The 16070-nt window shown below is 43.1% G+C and overlaps 1 protein-coding gene across 1 annotated transcript in view; it reads left to right on the top strand.

Moving 5' to 3' along the window:
* Positions 1 to 842: 842 nt before the first annotated feature.
* Positions 843 to 16070, top strand: part of LOC147106329 (leucine-rich repeat-containing G protein-coupled receptor 5-like) — a 180540-nt gene continuing 165312 nt past the window's right edge. Inside the window, exon 1 of the mRNA XM_086009333.1 lies at positions 843 to 1147. Coding sequence (XP_085865459.1) covers positions 936 to 1147 — 212 coding nt within the window. The 5' untranslated portion in view covers positions 843 to 935. The remainder of the gene's footprint in view (positions 1148 to 16070) is intronic.

The following is a 16070-nucleotide window of genomic DNA, read 5'->3' as shown; positions in this document are numbered from 1 at the left end:
GGCTTGTCATTTCATCGTGCTTTGTGTATTTAGGGTGCTGGGACAAAAGTTGGGAGTTTCTACTGACCTTTAACTCTTTAGACGCTGCCCTTTGCACCTCCAAACCTACTCTGCATTGCTACCACTCTCCCTCCCTTCAAAAACCTCCGAGGAGTTATCCCACCATGCCTTAGGTCTTCTCCGCCGCCCTCCCCCCGAATCCCACTCCTTACTTCATACCCACTCCCCGAACAACCTCTTACTGCTATCTAAATGCAAGTCGTTGTTAAAATTATGCCTTCACGGGCTTTTGGGGGAGTTCTGTGTTTATTGGGAGACTGTCATGTACTTTAAATGATTCCCATAACCTGTGGGGATCATGGTTTGTGCCTTTTGAAGCGTTGGCTATGGCTTTGCAGGTGCTCTTTCCTGCATGCATTGGAGGGTTGCATCTTTTGAACAGTTGCCAAGTGTTTTTGTGTGTTTAAGAATCGCTCACGTTTTCGGGGCTGTGTATTCCGTCTTAAGGAGTTGCATCTGTTTTATTTAGGAATTGCATTTCGTGTGTGCTGAGGTTTGCATCTGGGGACGAACGTTTGCATTGGGTCGGAGTTGCCAAGTTGGCTGTGCAGGGTGGAACGAGGGTTATGGTTGGTGGGGTGGGGGGGGTGGGGCGGGTGTTTGCAGCAGTGATTGACAGTCGCCCCGGGGCTCGCGGGTGACAGCAGGGTCCAAGCACGCGTGCGCGCTGTCGCCCTTTGCCAAAGACCCGGGGTGGGGTGCGCGCGCCTGGCGGTGACGTCGCGGGTGGGCGGGGCGAGCCGGCCGGGAGGCGGGGCGTCTTATTTAAAGGGACCGCGGCGGCTGCAGCTCCGGAGTTTGAGCTGCTTCTGCGGGATGCGGGACTGCGCCCGAGTGACAGCCAGCCAGCGCCCCGTCTCCGACTGCACCCAGACATGAGGCTGCTCGGCCCGTCCCTGCTCCTGCTACTGAGGCCCCTGTTCTTCCCCTGCTGCGCGGCGCTCCTGGCCCAGGCTGGCCAGGCCAGGGAGAGCGGCTGCCCGGCGCCCTGTCGGTGCGAAGAGGACGGCGTCCTGGTGCGGGTGGACTGCTCGGATCTGGGGCTGGCGGCGATCCCTGCAAACCTCAGCGTCTTCACTTCCTACCTGTAAGTCTACGAATCCATCTGATGCCCCAGTGCCCCAGACTGGGCTCCCTGTGTAATACTGTCAGACATTTAATGAATTAACCATTAAAGTAGCTCATCGTCCCCATGATGTGTTAAAGTATGCATCACAAAGTGGAGGTATCAGATAAGGATATTACTATAGCCCATTCTATACCATAAGTAACTTAATATAAGCCGTTCTATACTATAAGTAACTTGCTATATAACCCATTCTATACTATAAGTAACTTACTATAGCCCATTCTATACCATAAGTAACTTGTTATATAACCCATTCTATACTATAAGTAACTTGCTATAAGCCGTCCTACACTATAAATAACTTGCTATATAGGCCATTCTATATTATAAATAACTTACTGCAGCCCAATTCTCAAGTTCCAATCACCATAACTCGTGTTTATTTGCAGTCGTCTCATTCATGGCGCCAAAACACTAAAATATCAATAACTCGTAGCCAAAGCAGCAGCGAGGGACGAAGAATCATTACACCTGTAAGCAAATGTGAGGACAGAGAGGTCCACAGGGCTGAGCTCTTATTTGCTGACTTTGGATTCTCTCACGGGCTGCTGTATAATCGCGCGCGGAGACACTGCAAGGAGGTAAAAACCAAACGATGGGGACATCCCAGACCACGATCATTGGATCTGTGAACAATCCGTGCATGTCACCTGACGGTTTGGCGGCAATTTAGCGTCGAATGCACGCTGCATACAAAAGGGTACATTATATACCTTCGTTTTAAAGTCTTCGCTGTTCTCTGCTGACAGTCAGAAGATGTGCTATTTGGCACCCACTCTTTGATAGTGACAAAGTAGCTTAGCTGTGGGATTCCTAACTGAGTTCGTTCGTTGGGGCACGGGATACGAATCATTCGCGTCCATCCGCATTGAATGATTTGTGCTGTCGAACATGTTCCAAAGTATTGGAATGCACTAACTAAACTGGTGGTGGAAGCAGATTCAATAGTAACTTTCAACGGGCAATTGGATATATACTTGAAAAGGACAAACATTTGCAGGGCTTTGGAGAAGGAGTAATTGGATAACTCTCTCAAAGAGCCGGGACAGACACGAGGGGCCGAATGGCCTTCCTCGGCGCTGTATGATTCTATGAAACTGGAGGGCTGGTTGACCCAGGCGCACTTTCACTGACAAGTTGCGAAGTGCGGTGCAAAATGTTGCCGCGTACCTCAAAAAGATGCAATATCGGCTTTAAATGGGAATCCAAAAGACGCTGCGCTTGCCTAACTTGTCCCAGACACACTGCCCGAGCAGGGACTGCAGTGCTCGGTAATCTTTGAATAGTTGCCTCTGCATGTTGACCTGTTTGGTGTGAACAGGCGCAATGTAAAACTCAATGCTTGCGAGATAACGCCGATTTCGCAATCGGAACAGTCGGGAACTTTATAAGTCCAGTTTTGGCCTTGAAACATTTTCTTGCTCAACCGCGGCCATATAACGTTACACGATTAGCCGTAATTGTTTAGCTGAGCGTAGTCTCCGAAATTGAACGAAAATAAACAGGAAATGAAAAACATAACTGAGGAACTGACTCCGGCAAAGTGAAGCTGCGATGCTAAAGTGAGATCTGGCAATTTAGAGGCTTTGTTTTCGTAGCTTAATAGTCAATGTATCACAACTGTAAGCATACTTAGGGATTACAATATCTGATCTCAGCACTGAGGGTCTATAACCCATAATATTCATGTATACATTAAAACCCTCTAGGTAGCAGGCTAGAAATAAGGTTACATTAATATTGAAACCGAGTCAACCTTCACGAACTCTATTGTGTCGTTACAATAACCATACTTTTTTAGTTTTAAGTGTAATAATGGGATATATTTTATGACTTTAAAATTAATTTCCCTAAGCATTGCTTTCACGAGGCAGCAGTGCCGGGGAAAGGGGAGTGGACGGAGGCGGGTGGCTGTTCCCAGTCTTCACATATCACTTTCACAGAGACTGGCCGAGAAAGCCACCGGCCTGGGCAGAACAGAAGCTCAAAATAATCATCTTTTCCACCTCATTGGAGACATTCAAGCGGCTCCTTCAGAATTCAGCGCCAGACACGCACAGAAACGTGGAACATCAGGGGCGAAGCTTCCTGAAACAAAGCCGCCTTCAATCGACCGAAACAGGCAAAGAACAGTCGGCCAGTCACACGCCATAAACTTCAGAACTGTGATGTTAAACATTAGGAAAGTCAAGGAGGAGAAAAAGCCCATTGCCCACCGCTGCTCGACCCTCTGGTATCGCAGCTTTCCCAGCCCAGCATCCCAACTGTTTTAAATCCCTTGAGACTGCATTTCTACCACTCTACTGGCAGTTTATTCCAGACTTGTATCACACTTTCTCTGAGAAAAATACTTCTGGTCTAAGTTCAATTTTCACCAGTTTATTCTCGTGATCAAATTACTTGATTGCGGCTTCCAATATAGTGTGAATAAATGACGATAAATTCTGCCTGGGTCTGAATAAGACCCGTTCTTTTCAGGTGATCTTGAAGAGCGCTCCCAGCTCTGGGCTCTATTGAGTTTTTTTTTCTATATCTGTATGGGTCGGTTCTGTAATAACGACCGTCGACGGCGAACAGCGCAGCACAAAGTTTACCCACAGGTGGAGGGAAGCCTGAGCTTCTCACAGCCCTTGCACATTTCCCATTCAGTGAAGCAACTTGCAAGGGCACTATTGTGTGTATACTCTGTGCAGCGCTTTACAAATAGCCTCGCTGCTGTGTGTAGATGTTGGGGGGCGGGGGGGATAGCTGATTATTTTTTTTAAGTCGACTGACGTCGCATGCTGCTATTTCTCCCCTCGTACTGTATTCATGTTGGATGTTATCGTTACCATTCCAGGAATCTGAAAGGGAACATTCCCGTAGTCTACGTCCATGTGAGTGTGATTCAGAAATCAATCGATTAAAGCCAGTTCCTGGGCAGCTGTTTTTTTACTAGGTGTTGACCGATGCCTCCTAAACTTCATTTGAGAATGCAAAAACAACAGATCAAATAGTTTGTCCTTTCGGAATCAAATAGCACATTGTGATTCATACGCTTACTATTGCACCGTAATTTTTTGTGGTAAGATGATATTTTCTATTGAACAATTGTAAAGGATGCACACTAAGGTGAACTAATGTGCTTACAATCAGATTCTGCCGAAATAAATCAACAACACAGCAGTTTATATCTAATATGACATGCCTCAGATAGAATCCTGCCCGTCACTAACAAGATAACACACACAGTCCTGCGTTGTGTATGTTCTTGTTTAAATACAACTTTCTGAAGCAGCGTCGCGATATGAATTGTATTAACATTTGTGTTGAGAGAATTTAATCGCCTTAAGGCGTCCTCTCCTTCAAATACTAAACAACTAAGAATTCTCACACAAGAAGCCAGTTGTTCTCGGAAAAGGATTCAGTTCATATGGTGAATAATGTTACACATTATCTCCTGTCTCTGTTTGATGGACAGGCAGACAGGGAAAGCATAAGGTCCTGTGCTTGGACCAAACAATGGAAGACTGCAGGTTGGGGAGGATGACATTGTGGTTGGTTATTTGGAGCACTGGGTGACAATTGGGCTGATGAAGGCAGCCTGGTTCCAGCAGTGAAGGTGTGGATCACATTGAACAGGCTGCCCTAGGAGCCTGGTGAGTTCATCCCTCCTCGCTGTTAACCAGCTGTGAGACAGCAGCAGCTTTCTCCTCATCCCTTGTAGGGAAATCCTTTCAATGTGGCATCAGCCGGAAACAAGAACCTTCGGGTCACGTTGAAGCAAAGGAGATGGCCTTTTATTCAATGGGAAGTAGAATTTAAAACATGAAAAAGCCCCATGTGATGGATATATAAGAGTAAGAATCGACACTGACTTAAATTTAGAAACAAATATGGAGAAAGTGTGATTCCTAACCGTTCTAAAATCTACTTTTTATCTAAACTGAAGCCCAGAAAAATGTTTTTTTTCCCTTCACTTCTACCAAACTTCACACGTTTGGGGAAACATTACTCTAAAGCAACATCCCATGTCTACTTTCTGGGGACATTGTATTAAATCTGTGTAATGAAAATAAAGGGGGAAAAGAAGTTGTATTTATATAGCGCCTTTCACATCCTCGAGACGTTCCAGTGTTTTGCAGCCACTGAATTATTTCCACAATGTAGTTACGATTGTAAGTTAGGCAACCACAGCAGCCAGTTTGCACACAGCAAGATCCTGCAAGCAGCAATGAGGTAAATGACCAATTCACAGTTTTTGGTGGAGAGATTAATGTTGACCAGCATACCTTTCCTGCTGTTCTTCTAGTGCCACAGGATCTTTTACACCCACCTAAGCAGGCAGAGAGGGCGTTGCTTTAATATCTTATCTAAAAGACAGCCCCTCCAACAGTGCAACACTCTCTCATACTGAAATGTCAGCCTGGATTACTCAAGTCTCTGGAGTGGATCTTGAATTCACAACCTGCTGGTTCTGGGGTAAGAGTGCTGCCACTGAACCAAGGCTGGGCATGTTCTCACTGGAAAAGAGAAGGTTGAGAGGTGATATGATCGCTGTTTGTAGAATTCTAAAGGGACTAGATAATGTCGACTACGACAAGCTGTTTCACCTTGTCCAGAACAGTAGAACCAGAGACACGGCCTGCGCTTGACGGGGTAAATGCAAAACAAATCCGTGGAAAAGTGAGCAAGTGGTCAATCTATGGAACAGACTACCTAGGAAGACGGTGGAAGCAGTTAGTATTGATTCATTCAAATGCAAATTAGATAGTTTACTTTCAGAAAATAACATTTCGAGATACAGAATATGAGTGATTTAAGACATGACATGTGGTAAGTGTAGCATACTTAGGATCAAAGTCACTGATTCCTCCTATGGTTCCCAAAGCTCTCCACCACTGGGGGTTTTCCTTGCCTCATTTCTGGGTCTGTTTTAGACTTGATGGCGATTGATTTGTATGATAAGTCAACAACTCCATTATCGTATCCTGTGACTACCAGGATGGTAGAAGGCGAACTAACAATTCTTATGTTCCTATGACTAACACTTTGGAAAGCTGACTGTCACATGCCATACTGCAGTTCACTGTCAGGAGTGTACTTGCTGGACATAGAACACTGGAAACAAAGTGGCAGCACCTGACGTGGGGGCTGCTGTCCCCGCCGACAGCTCACTTACCTTGTCCTTGGTGCTACGAGGCACAAACCCAATAGCCACCTGCAAGTGGAAAGGTAGTAAAAAAAGATGCTTTCCAATTAGACAAAGTTTCTTGTCAGTAATAGTTATATGTAGAAGTCAATTGTGCATTTTGGACTGAATTGTAACCCGTTGTCTAAGCAAAATGTACTTTTTAGCAGCCATTAACAGATAAGAAATAATTAATATGAACAAAATTAATGCTTTTAAATCAATTGCATCTGTAGTTCAATCTTCCAGAAGCTAAAAGCATGAAATGGCACATAAAGGATTTGAACAGCTGCCACAGTTTTGAGTTTTTGAACTTTATTAAAGACGATCCGTACTTTTACAGAGCTGAGGTGCCTCCCAGTCGTGTTCCAGGACAGGAAATCCCAGCACTCCTGAGCATGCACCGTTCCCCTCCGATACCAGGGTGGGGGTCAGGGGCAGAAAAATCATCCCCTAGAAGTTCCCAGCTTCAATTGCTACTAGTTATTTTAACTGGCACAGCAGTTGGGGTGTTACCGTTAGAAAGAAAGAAAGACTTGCATTTATATAGCGCATTTCATGACCACCGGATGTCCCAAAGTGCTTTACAGCCAATGAAGTACTTTTGAAGTGGAGTCACTGTTGTAATGTGGGAAATGCGGCAGCCAATTTGCGCACAGCAAGCTCCCACAAACGGCAATGTGATAATGACCAGATAATCTGTTTTTTGTTATGTTAATTGAGGGGTAAATATTAGCCAGGACACCGATGATAATTCCCCTGCTCTACTTCGAAATAGTGCCATGGGATCTTTTACATTCACCTGAGAGCAGACGGTGCCTCGGTTTAACGTCTCATCCGAAAGACGTCACCTCCGACAGTGCAGCGCTCCCTCAGCACTGCACTGGAGTGTCAGCCTAGATTTTTGTGCTCAAGTCCCTGGAGTGGGACTTGAACCTACAACCTTCTGACTCAGGTGAGAGTGCTACCCACTGAGCCGCAAGGATCTGTCCTGGGACCCCAGCTGTTCACAATATATATAAATGATCTGGATCAGGGAATTGGATGCAATATTTCCAAATTCGCTGACGACACTAAACTAGGAGGAGGGGTGGGCTCTGATGAGGATGTCAGGAGGCTACAGTGCGATTTGGACAGGTTGGGGGAATGGGCAGATACGTGGCAGATGCACTATAATGTGGATAAATGCGAGGTTATCCACTTTGGGGGTAAAAACAGGAGGGTAGATTATTATCTAAATGGCAATAGATTGGGAGATGGGGAAGTGCAGAGGGACCTGGGTGTTCTTGTGCACCAGTCACTGAAGGAGAGCATGCAGGTGCAACAGGCGATCAAGAAGGCAAATGGTATGTTGGCCTTCATATCAAGGGGGTTCGAGTATAGGAATAGGGATACCTTACTACAGCTGTACAAGGTGCTGGTGAGACCACATCTGGAGTATTGTGTACAGTTTTGGTCGCCACATCTGCGGAAGGATGTTCTTGCCATGGAGGGAGTGCAACGGCGATTCACCAGGCTGATACCTGGAATGGCGGGAATGACCTACGAAGAGAGATTAAATAGTTTGGGCTTGTACTCACTGGAGTTTAGAAGATTGAGAGGGGATCTCATCGAAACATATAAAATTATGGCAGGCCTGGACAGGCTGAATTCAGAGAGAATGTTTCCAATGGCCGGGGAGCACAGAACCAGGGGCCACAGTCTAAAAATAGCGGGCAAATCATTTAAAACAGAGATGAGGAAGAATTTCTTCACTCAAAGAGTGGTGAGCCTGTGGAATTCCCTGCCACAGAGGGCTGTGAAGGCTAATTCAATAAATATTTTCAAGAGAGAATTGGATATATTTCTGAAGGCTAAGGGGATTAAGGGTTACGGAGAAAAGGCGGGGACGGGGTACTGAACTGGTAAGATCAGCTATGATCTCAGACGAAGATCAGCCATGATCTCATTGAATGGCGGAGCAGGCTCGAAGGGCCGAATGGCCTACTCCTGTTCCTATCTCTATGTTTCTATGAGCCACAGCTGACACTAAACTAAGGAAAGGGGAAAAAATCAGCCAAGGCTTTTTTTTACGATGGCAAAATACTGCAGATGCTGGAAATCCGAAATAACAACAGAAAATGCTGGAAAAACTCAGCAGGCCAGGCAACATCCATGGAGAGAAATTAGAGTTGACGTTTCGGGTCTAACCCTTTTTCAAAACTGGAATGGATTTCCAGTTTTGAAAAAGGGTTAGACCTGAAACGTCAACTCTAATTTCTCTCCACGGATGTTGCCTGGCCTGCTGAGTTTTTCCAGCATTTTCAGTTATTAAGGCTTTTTTTTTTATCCCTGATTGTTATCCCATCATTCCCACTGGAAAGCGTCCATGTGAATTGTCAGGTGTAAATAATCAGTTCCGCTGTGATGCTCTCAATGGCCAAATAGCCCACTGATACCCGCTGTCAAGGCTCAATATTGAATAGCGCCACTTGAGTTAGGTATCAGCGGGTTGTTAGCAGCTGCAGAACTGAATTTTAGCACCAAGAGGAGTGGAGAAAATTGGGGTGTGAGGGAAGAGATCTATGCAGCTCTATCCCGATAGCAGAATGACAATTTTTTAAAAAGATAAAGAATGATGTGAACTGAAGATGGGGAACTGCACATCTTCAAAAGTTGACATGTTTCTAAAGAGCTGCCTAATGAATCATACAGCAGGCTGTCTGTGGTCACTGATCTCCTCTGCAGATTAGTGCAAATGTTTAAATTTCCACTGATCGGAACTAAGTTTTATCATATGTCATTTACAGCAAACATAAATACTGTACATTTATGAGTTTACTGTATAGACGCTGGATTTGTGCCTTCTATGCAGCAGTGCTTTGTCTTTCCAAGCTGAACATTGTTTGAACCGATCAATCTCATCAGACTTTTTGAACTGACCCAGTGCCTTGTGTAGCTAATTTTCATCTTTAAAATTTCACTATGTACATACACTGATAACTGGAGCCTAAAATTACTATTTGCCATATCAGAGTATGAATGCTTAATGTATGACATTCCCAGTTCATTAACCCAGTTACTTTGAAACATAGAAACATAGGAGCAGGAGTAAGCCATTCGGCCCTTCGAGCCTGCTCTGCCATTCAATATGATCCTCTATCTCAATACCATATTCCTGCTCTCTCCCCATACCCTTGATGTGTCTAGAAATCTATCTCCTTCTTAAATATATTCAGTGACTTGGCCTCCACAGCCTTCTGTGGTAGCGAATTCCACAGGTTCACCACCTTCTGAGTGAAGAAATTTCTCCTCATCTCAGTCCTAAATGTCCTACCCCGTATCCTGAGACTGTGACCCCTCGTTCTAGACCCTCCCCAGCCAGGGGAAAGATCCTCCCTGCATCCAGTCTGTCTAGCCCTGTCATGGTTAATGGTTCTATTAAGGGAGGGAGCCTTGGCTCAGTGGTGGTATACCTGCCACTGGGTCGGAAGGTTATGAGTTCGAGTTCTACTCCAGACAGCGAATGGAGACAAGAGTCTCTGAATACTGGCTTGACATCCAGCAAGGTACTCAGTGTCATCAGTACGGATTAAATTTTAAATAATCCTCCAGTGGCTAAATGAGTTTATTCATCAAGTAGCTGAGCCTAAGTACTAGGGCGGTCTCTGGTACAATCCTGGTCTGTGCTGGGCAAGTCAGTCTCAGCCAGGAAACCATAGGAGTGCTACAATTGGCCTTAGTGCCCATGGGTTAGGAAGAGGAGAAGAGACAAGTGTTCCCATTCTGACCGTTATCTAGTGACCCCTGCTAGAAATGCACATGTACGCAAGTGAGGACAGGTTCATGGTTACCCCATGATTGACTGCCACCACTGATTGCCAAGACTCACAATGAGCATTAAAGAAGCCAGACATAGCCTCTGGGAGGGTAACAGTAGCCCGAATTCAGTAGTCTTCCTCCACAGAGCTGCCTCGAGTTCCCACCCCCACCCCTGCTTTTCTCTGAAGCACTTGCCATCTTCATCATTCATTTTCCTCCTCAATGCGACTGTTAATCAGCTGCTACACTCGTACAATTGGTTAAAAAAAATGGATGACTGTGACAGGGATGGGACATTACACTGCTGTAGTTCTGGCTCTGAAGGAACTTCCTGAAAGCTGTTTATCCGAATTAGGATTCACTATTTTAGTAGGTTAATTACTGCTCTTTTAACATACCAGGAGCTAGTCTGGGGGCTTCTGTATGGATGTTTTCATTCTTTTGTCCAAGAAATCTATTGACTGAACACCTCGTCAGAATTTGGTTTCTAAGCAGAATTTCTACCTTGCCAACTAAGCCAATTATTGATTGCGGTGACCGTGGTGATTTAATTATCTTTACATACACACATCAAATAACTTAAAACACAGATATGCGATCATTGTATTGCATGCATTGATTATCTGCTAAAGCAATACTTGCAAATAAAAGCTTGCCTTTTATTGCAGTCATAACTGAACATTCCAGTGTTTATATCTACAGCTGCATTTTTCCAAAGCACTTATATTTCTGTTTGAACTGGCACAAATCGTACTTTGCACCAATTGCTTGTGTTGGTGAAGGTTTATCATGAGCATAAATACTTGACAAGTGCTGTTGTGATATTACTCATCACTGTGGTGCATTATTTTGATTGGGAGAGGGGTGAAGTCACAATCATCAGGGATGGATCTGCATTTAAAATTCCTTTTATAAAAAATTTAAAAAAAAATGAAGACACATTAGAACGATTTTATATTACAATGACAAAAAAAATCCCAAGCTACTAAATGCAGGACACATCATACATTGTATTCCTCTCCGAAATGGACAAAATGAAGACTTTGGTGATGCTGAGGTGGGCATAAGTCATATTATTCAACTTGCATTAGACTTTATTACTATTTTGTCAATATGGACCTAGTTTGGTGCAACATCAGCACAACATCCAATGTTATATTAAACTCTCACTAGTAGCTTTAGTCCATATTGTAATGTAGATCATGATCTCTTACAGAAATAAATGTCCATATTGGTTTTGTGGTGTCTATTATTTAGTGCTTAGTTTTACCATCTTTATAAGCCAGTCAGTTAAACACCTGATTAGTAATGATCTACAGTTCAGCACTCAAATCTATCCCCTTCTGATTATATATTCATTAACCCCGACATTCCACTTCCAGTACTTTTGGCCGCGATTTCCCCTACCTGGGCGGGTCCATGGAGGGTCCCGACCCCGCTGCTGGCTCCATCCTGGCCTCTGAAATGAATTTCCCTTGATTGGGCTTGTTAAGCACGTCCAGCGCATTTGCTGGCCAATTGCAGGAAGCGGGTCTGATAACGTAATTTGATGGCACATAATCAGCCGGTTTCCTTAAAGGGACCATCCGCAAATTTACTTTGACAGTTGTGCTGTCAGTGTTCTACAGCATGGAGGTGCTGCAAACAATGACGAGCACTGCACAAAGGTGCATGGCTGCACCCGAGCTCTCCCATGACTCCCTTTTATATGCTTATGGAAGGAGTCACAGCAAACAGGAATGTTCTCTTCCCTTCCAATAGGCGGAAGACACCTCCCCAGGAGACCAACGCAGCCTGGTTGCACATTGCCCAGGAGGACACAAACAGGGATGTTGTCAGGAGGATCAGGCTGCAGTGGCGCAAACCTTTCAATGATCTCAGTAGATCACGAAACGTTACTGCAAAGCCACACTCAACCTCATCCTGCTATGCCTCTCATCACATCCCTATCACTCTGCCTTCCCCACCCTACTCCTGCACATCCTTACTTGCATCAACTTACCTTGCACCTCCACCCATCCCTCTCTATCTACATTATCACTTCCCCATCTCACTAGCCACCCCTCACACTCACACGCACCCTCATCCTAGTCCAATCATACCAACTAACAACACACAAGTGTAGGCACTTGTGTGTTTTAGCCAATGTTCATATGAAGTTTCTGTTAATGTGCTGTCAAACATTGAAATCTTTATTTTCAACACTTTCAGTTCTTGGACAGATTTGTGTGCACCTTTTTGGAAGTGGCTTAGTGAGTTGCAGTGAATGGTGAGACATAATGGTACCCCCCACAATGCTGATGAGTGTGAGGTGGTGCCAACCTGCCAGCCAGGATGTGCAGCATCAAATGAAGTAAATTTGGCCATGGTGAGGCCATTCCTGGCATCCCAGGCAGCAATGTAATTGGGTGCTGATGCCCTGTGTCCTGTGCAGCATCAGTTCATTGCGGAGAAGGTTGGTGCTGCTGGTGTGCCTGGTGTTGCGGCTGATCATGGTCAGATTCTGAGGACCAAGCTGAGAGTATAAACCGTACTCATGCTGATGGAATAAATGGCAAGTGAACTTGAGATGACGGAAGCAATCTCTCAATGGTGAGAGAGGTTGTTCCAATGAAGTGACACTGGATAGAGAGTTTGCTTCAAACACTTGCAACCTGCATAAAGCTCAATCTGTCTTCCAAATGCAGTAAGCAACAGCTTCTGAGCTTGGAAAGTGAACAGCTGTGAGATGGAAGCTTTTATAGCACATTTGCAGCTGTCAAGTAATGGGATGAATCCATGACCATTCAACGCCCGCCCAGCTTAACAGACGTGATCCCAAGCAGCGTGGACCCCGTTGATGAGCTGGTCAATTGTAATGTTATCTGTAATTCACACTTCTAAAAAGAAAAGTGCTCATTCTCCTCAAGATTTAACATAAACCAATCAGTGTTCCTTTGGCAGTCATTGTTTGATGTGGGGCATACACATAAACTTCAACACACTACTTGGAATGATAGAAATCATTTCTGATATGCTGTTTTAAGCTAATTAAACAAGACTCCAATAATTAATTAATTAACATTGATTGGTGCTTGTTAAGTACAGAATAGATTTATTAATGTTCATCCATCATTGTATAATAGTCCAGTAACAATAAATACAAACAGACATACTATCTTCCATCAATTGTTGGTTTACTGACTTTTATCCTGGAATCGTGGTTTTTGCCACATTACCTGCATCTATTAGCAGGAAATACTAACTTTAGCGAATGGATTGTGTTGGCAGTTTTGAGCACTAAAGGGTATGTTTTTTGAGAAAAACTTGCTACCTTTTAATGCCAGCTTTCCTTCCATTTATCCTTTCTGCTACTAATGGTTCCACGTGCACCTCTTGCCATCCACTAGCTTGTCTCTGTGGACATTCATCACATGTGAACATAAACAGTGAGTGTTGGCAGGCTATTTGATCATGAGGGTATCATTAATGGGCCTGAGCCCCTCCTCACGTGGTGCCCACACATGCACACTTCCAACAGGGTTCGCACTTCGGATTATTATCAACAGTCCCTGTTGGGAGTGCGTACCTGTAGGCCTAGGTGAAGACAGTGTTAGACTTGGCTTTGATGCGCTCATGACTAAATAGCCTGCTGACACTTTCATGTTTACACATGAATAATGATCTATTGGACTTTAGGAGTGTTTTGAAATGTATACCCCAGTGAAGGAGCAAGGAGAGGAGGTGAACAACTTGATAAGAAAGTAAATCAGCAAAACATATAATTATAGATCAATTGATTCATACCTGTGTTTTAAGATTGAGAACTGTAAGTTGAAAGCCATGAAGCATGCAAACTAGTTAAGGGTGCTCTTGGATGCAATACATACAATTACAGATTTCCCACTCCTATACTTAATAAAAATGAAGTTTAAAAAAAATAGTTTTCCATTTTTAAATGTGGTGTAATTATACCATGTTTATATGTGAATATCATACCCTATATTTCCATTTCCTCATTGAACTCTTTGTTTTGTCAACAATACGCGTTCCTCTAAAAGTTCTTATTATACATTGGCTTTAGGTTATTGTAAATCTATTTAGTGTTTGCTTATGTTCCGCAAGTGATATGTTAAACTCAATTAAAATCATTGTTTAATTTCTTCTATATTGTAATTCCAGGTTACACAGAAGATGTTTAATTGTGTAAAAGATAGGGAAAACATTTAAAATATATTAAGCCATAAGTTGCACATCTTTCTTAAATTGAAATATGTATTTGTCAGCAATATGGTCAAGAAGATCTCTATTCTTACAAATATGGCATACACGTGAAACGATCTAGTTAAGATCTAAGTTAAGGGAGGCTGAATATTTTCAACACAGTCAATATTGAAGGAATTGAGGTGCAACTCTATTCCCTGGCTCAGATTTTGACTGTTGGAGAACTAAATTCTTCACTGAGCACAGTTTCAGCAGCTCATGAATTTTATTGAACACTACAGAAACACAGTGATGTGTAGTTCACCTAACTGTGTTTGTTTTACAGCTTAATAGTCTCCGCTGGTAGCCTTAGTTGTGTATTCAATTCATTAACATTGAATCAACAATTAGAGCTTCTTTCTTCCTTTCTTTAGTGGGATTAATGGATATTGGCAAGGTTAGTACATCCACCAGTGCAACCTCTTGCTGGGAAAGCTAGCAAGCTTGACTAATTCCCAGCGGCACTAACTTTATGACTTTATTCTGTGCTTTTAAGTTTGACTGAGGGGTTTAAAGGTAATGACATCATGCCGTTGCCTTTGAAAATGGGACAGTTTGCACAATTATGGAGTGAGTATTGAAAGAATTTTACATTTACAAAAATGAGAGATTGACAGTAAATTGCTGTTGAAAAATATACCTTTGTAGTCTTGACTGAAAATGTAATGTGAACTATCACCTTAAATATTATATTTCTATTTCTTTTGCAGCTAAATTGTTCAACAGAAATAAATTATTTCACTTCAATTAACTGGTATATTCCATATAAATTGTATAAACTAGCCCGGAGAAAAATCATTACAGAGGGGGGGGGGGAACCCTACTGCAAATAGCAGAAAATAATGTTTCCTTGTGACAACACTGCCAAATAGCTATTGATCAGAGAAGAATTAAATGCACACAAAAGACTGTGCCCAAACACTGGTGTGACAAATGACAATCCTGTCCATTTACTAGGATTTATTTTCCTGCTAAAAATGCAATTGCGAATGTGTAATTGCCGAAAGAAAAAGTGCTGGCAGAGTTGCATTCTCTGGTTCCTAATTAACAGCTTTGGCCTGAAAGGGAGACCCTCTGACGATGCCATGAAATGTTGCAGCTGCATTGTTATTCCGCTTGATCGGTTTGCTAAAAAGTCGGCTGGGCATTGGCAGTGGCGTTAAAAGAAAATTCAATAGCTGTTTTGTATTGTGCCAACTGAAGTGAAAGAAGGCAACGATTAAACTTTCAAATGGGCAGCTGCAATCTGCTCGTTAAATGGAGCTAAATATGAGATTTACAGTTAATTCATAGTAATTACATATAAATAAAAACAGCAACAGTGTCTTTATGCATGTATGAGAAATTGAGACCGTTTGTAAAATGCAAATAAAGTGTGCCTTAGTTAAAATGTATTCAATTTACCACCAAGTAATTTAACAAGGTATAGTTTTCTTAATGCCCAACAGTATCGTAAGTGTAGAAGTAAGTTAGTGTTTAAATGCAGAATAGAGGTTAATTTATATTTTAACTGTTTTGAAAACTTTGGGAATTTGCAGTACAATCGAAGTGGAAATGTATTAATATGGTCAGATCAAAATTGCATTAATATTATGCTTTGTTGTTTGCCTTTTAAGCAAAAAACCCACTAAGGTTTGTTAAGTCTCGAGTGTCAGCGTCTTCTATACA

Source organism: Somniosus microcephalus, chromosome 16 (genome assembly GCF_052327205.1).
Source record: "Somniosus microcephalus isolate GS21.2 chromosome 16, FLI_Smic_1.0, whole genome shotgun sequence".
Lineage (NCBI taxonomy): Eukaryota > Metazoa > Chordata > Chondrichthyes > Squaliformes > Somniosidae > Somniosus > Somniosus microcephalus.
This window is presented reverse-complemented; position numbering and strand designations above follow the sequence as displayed.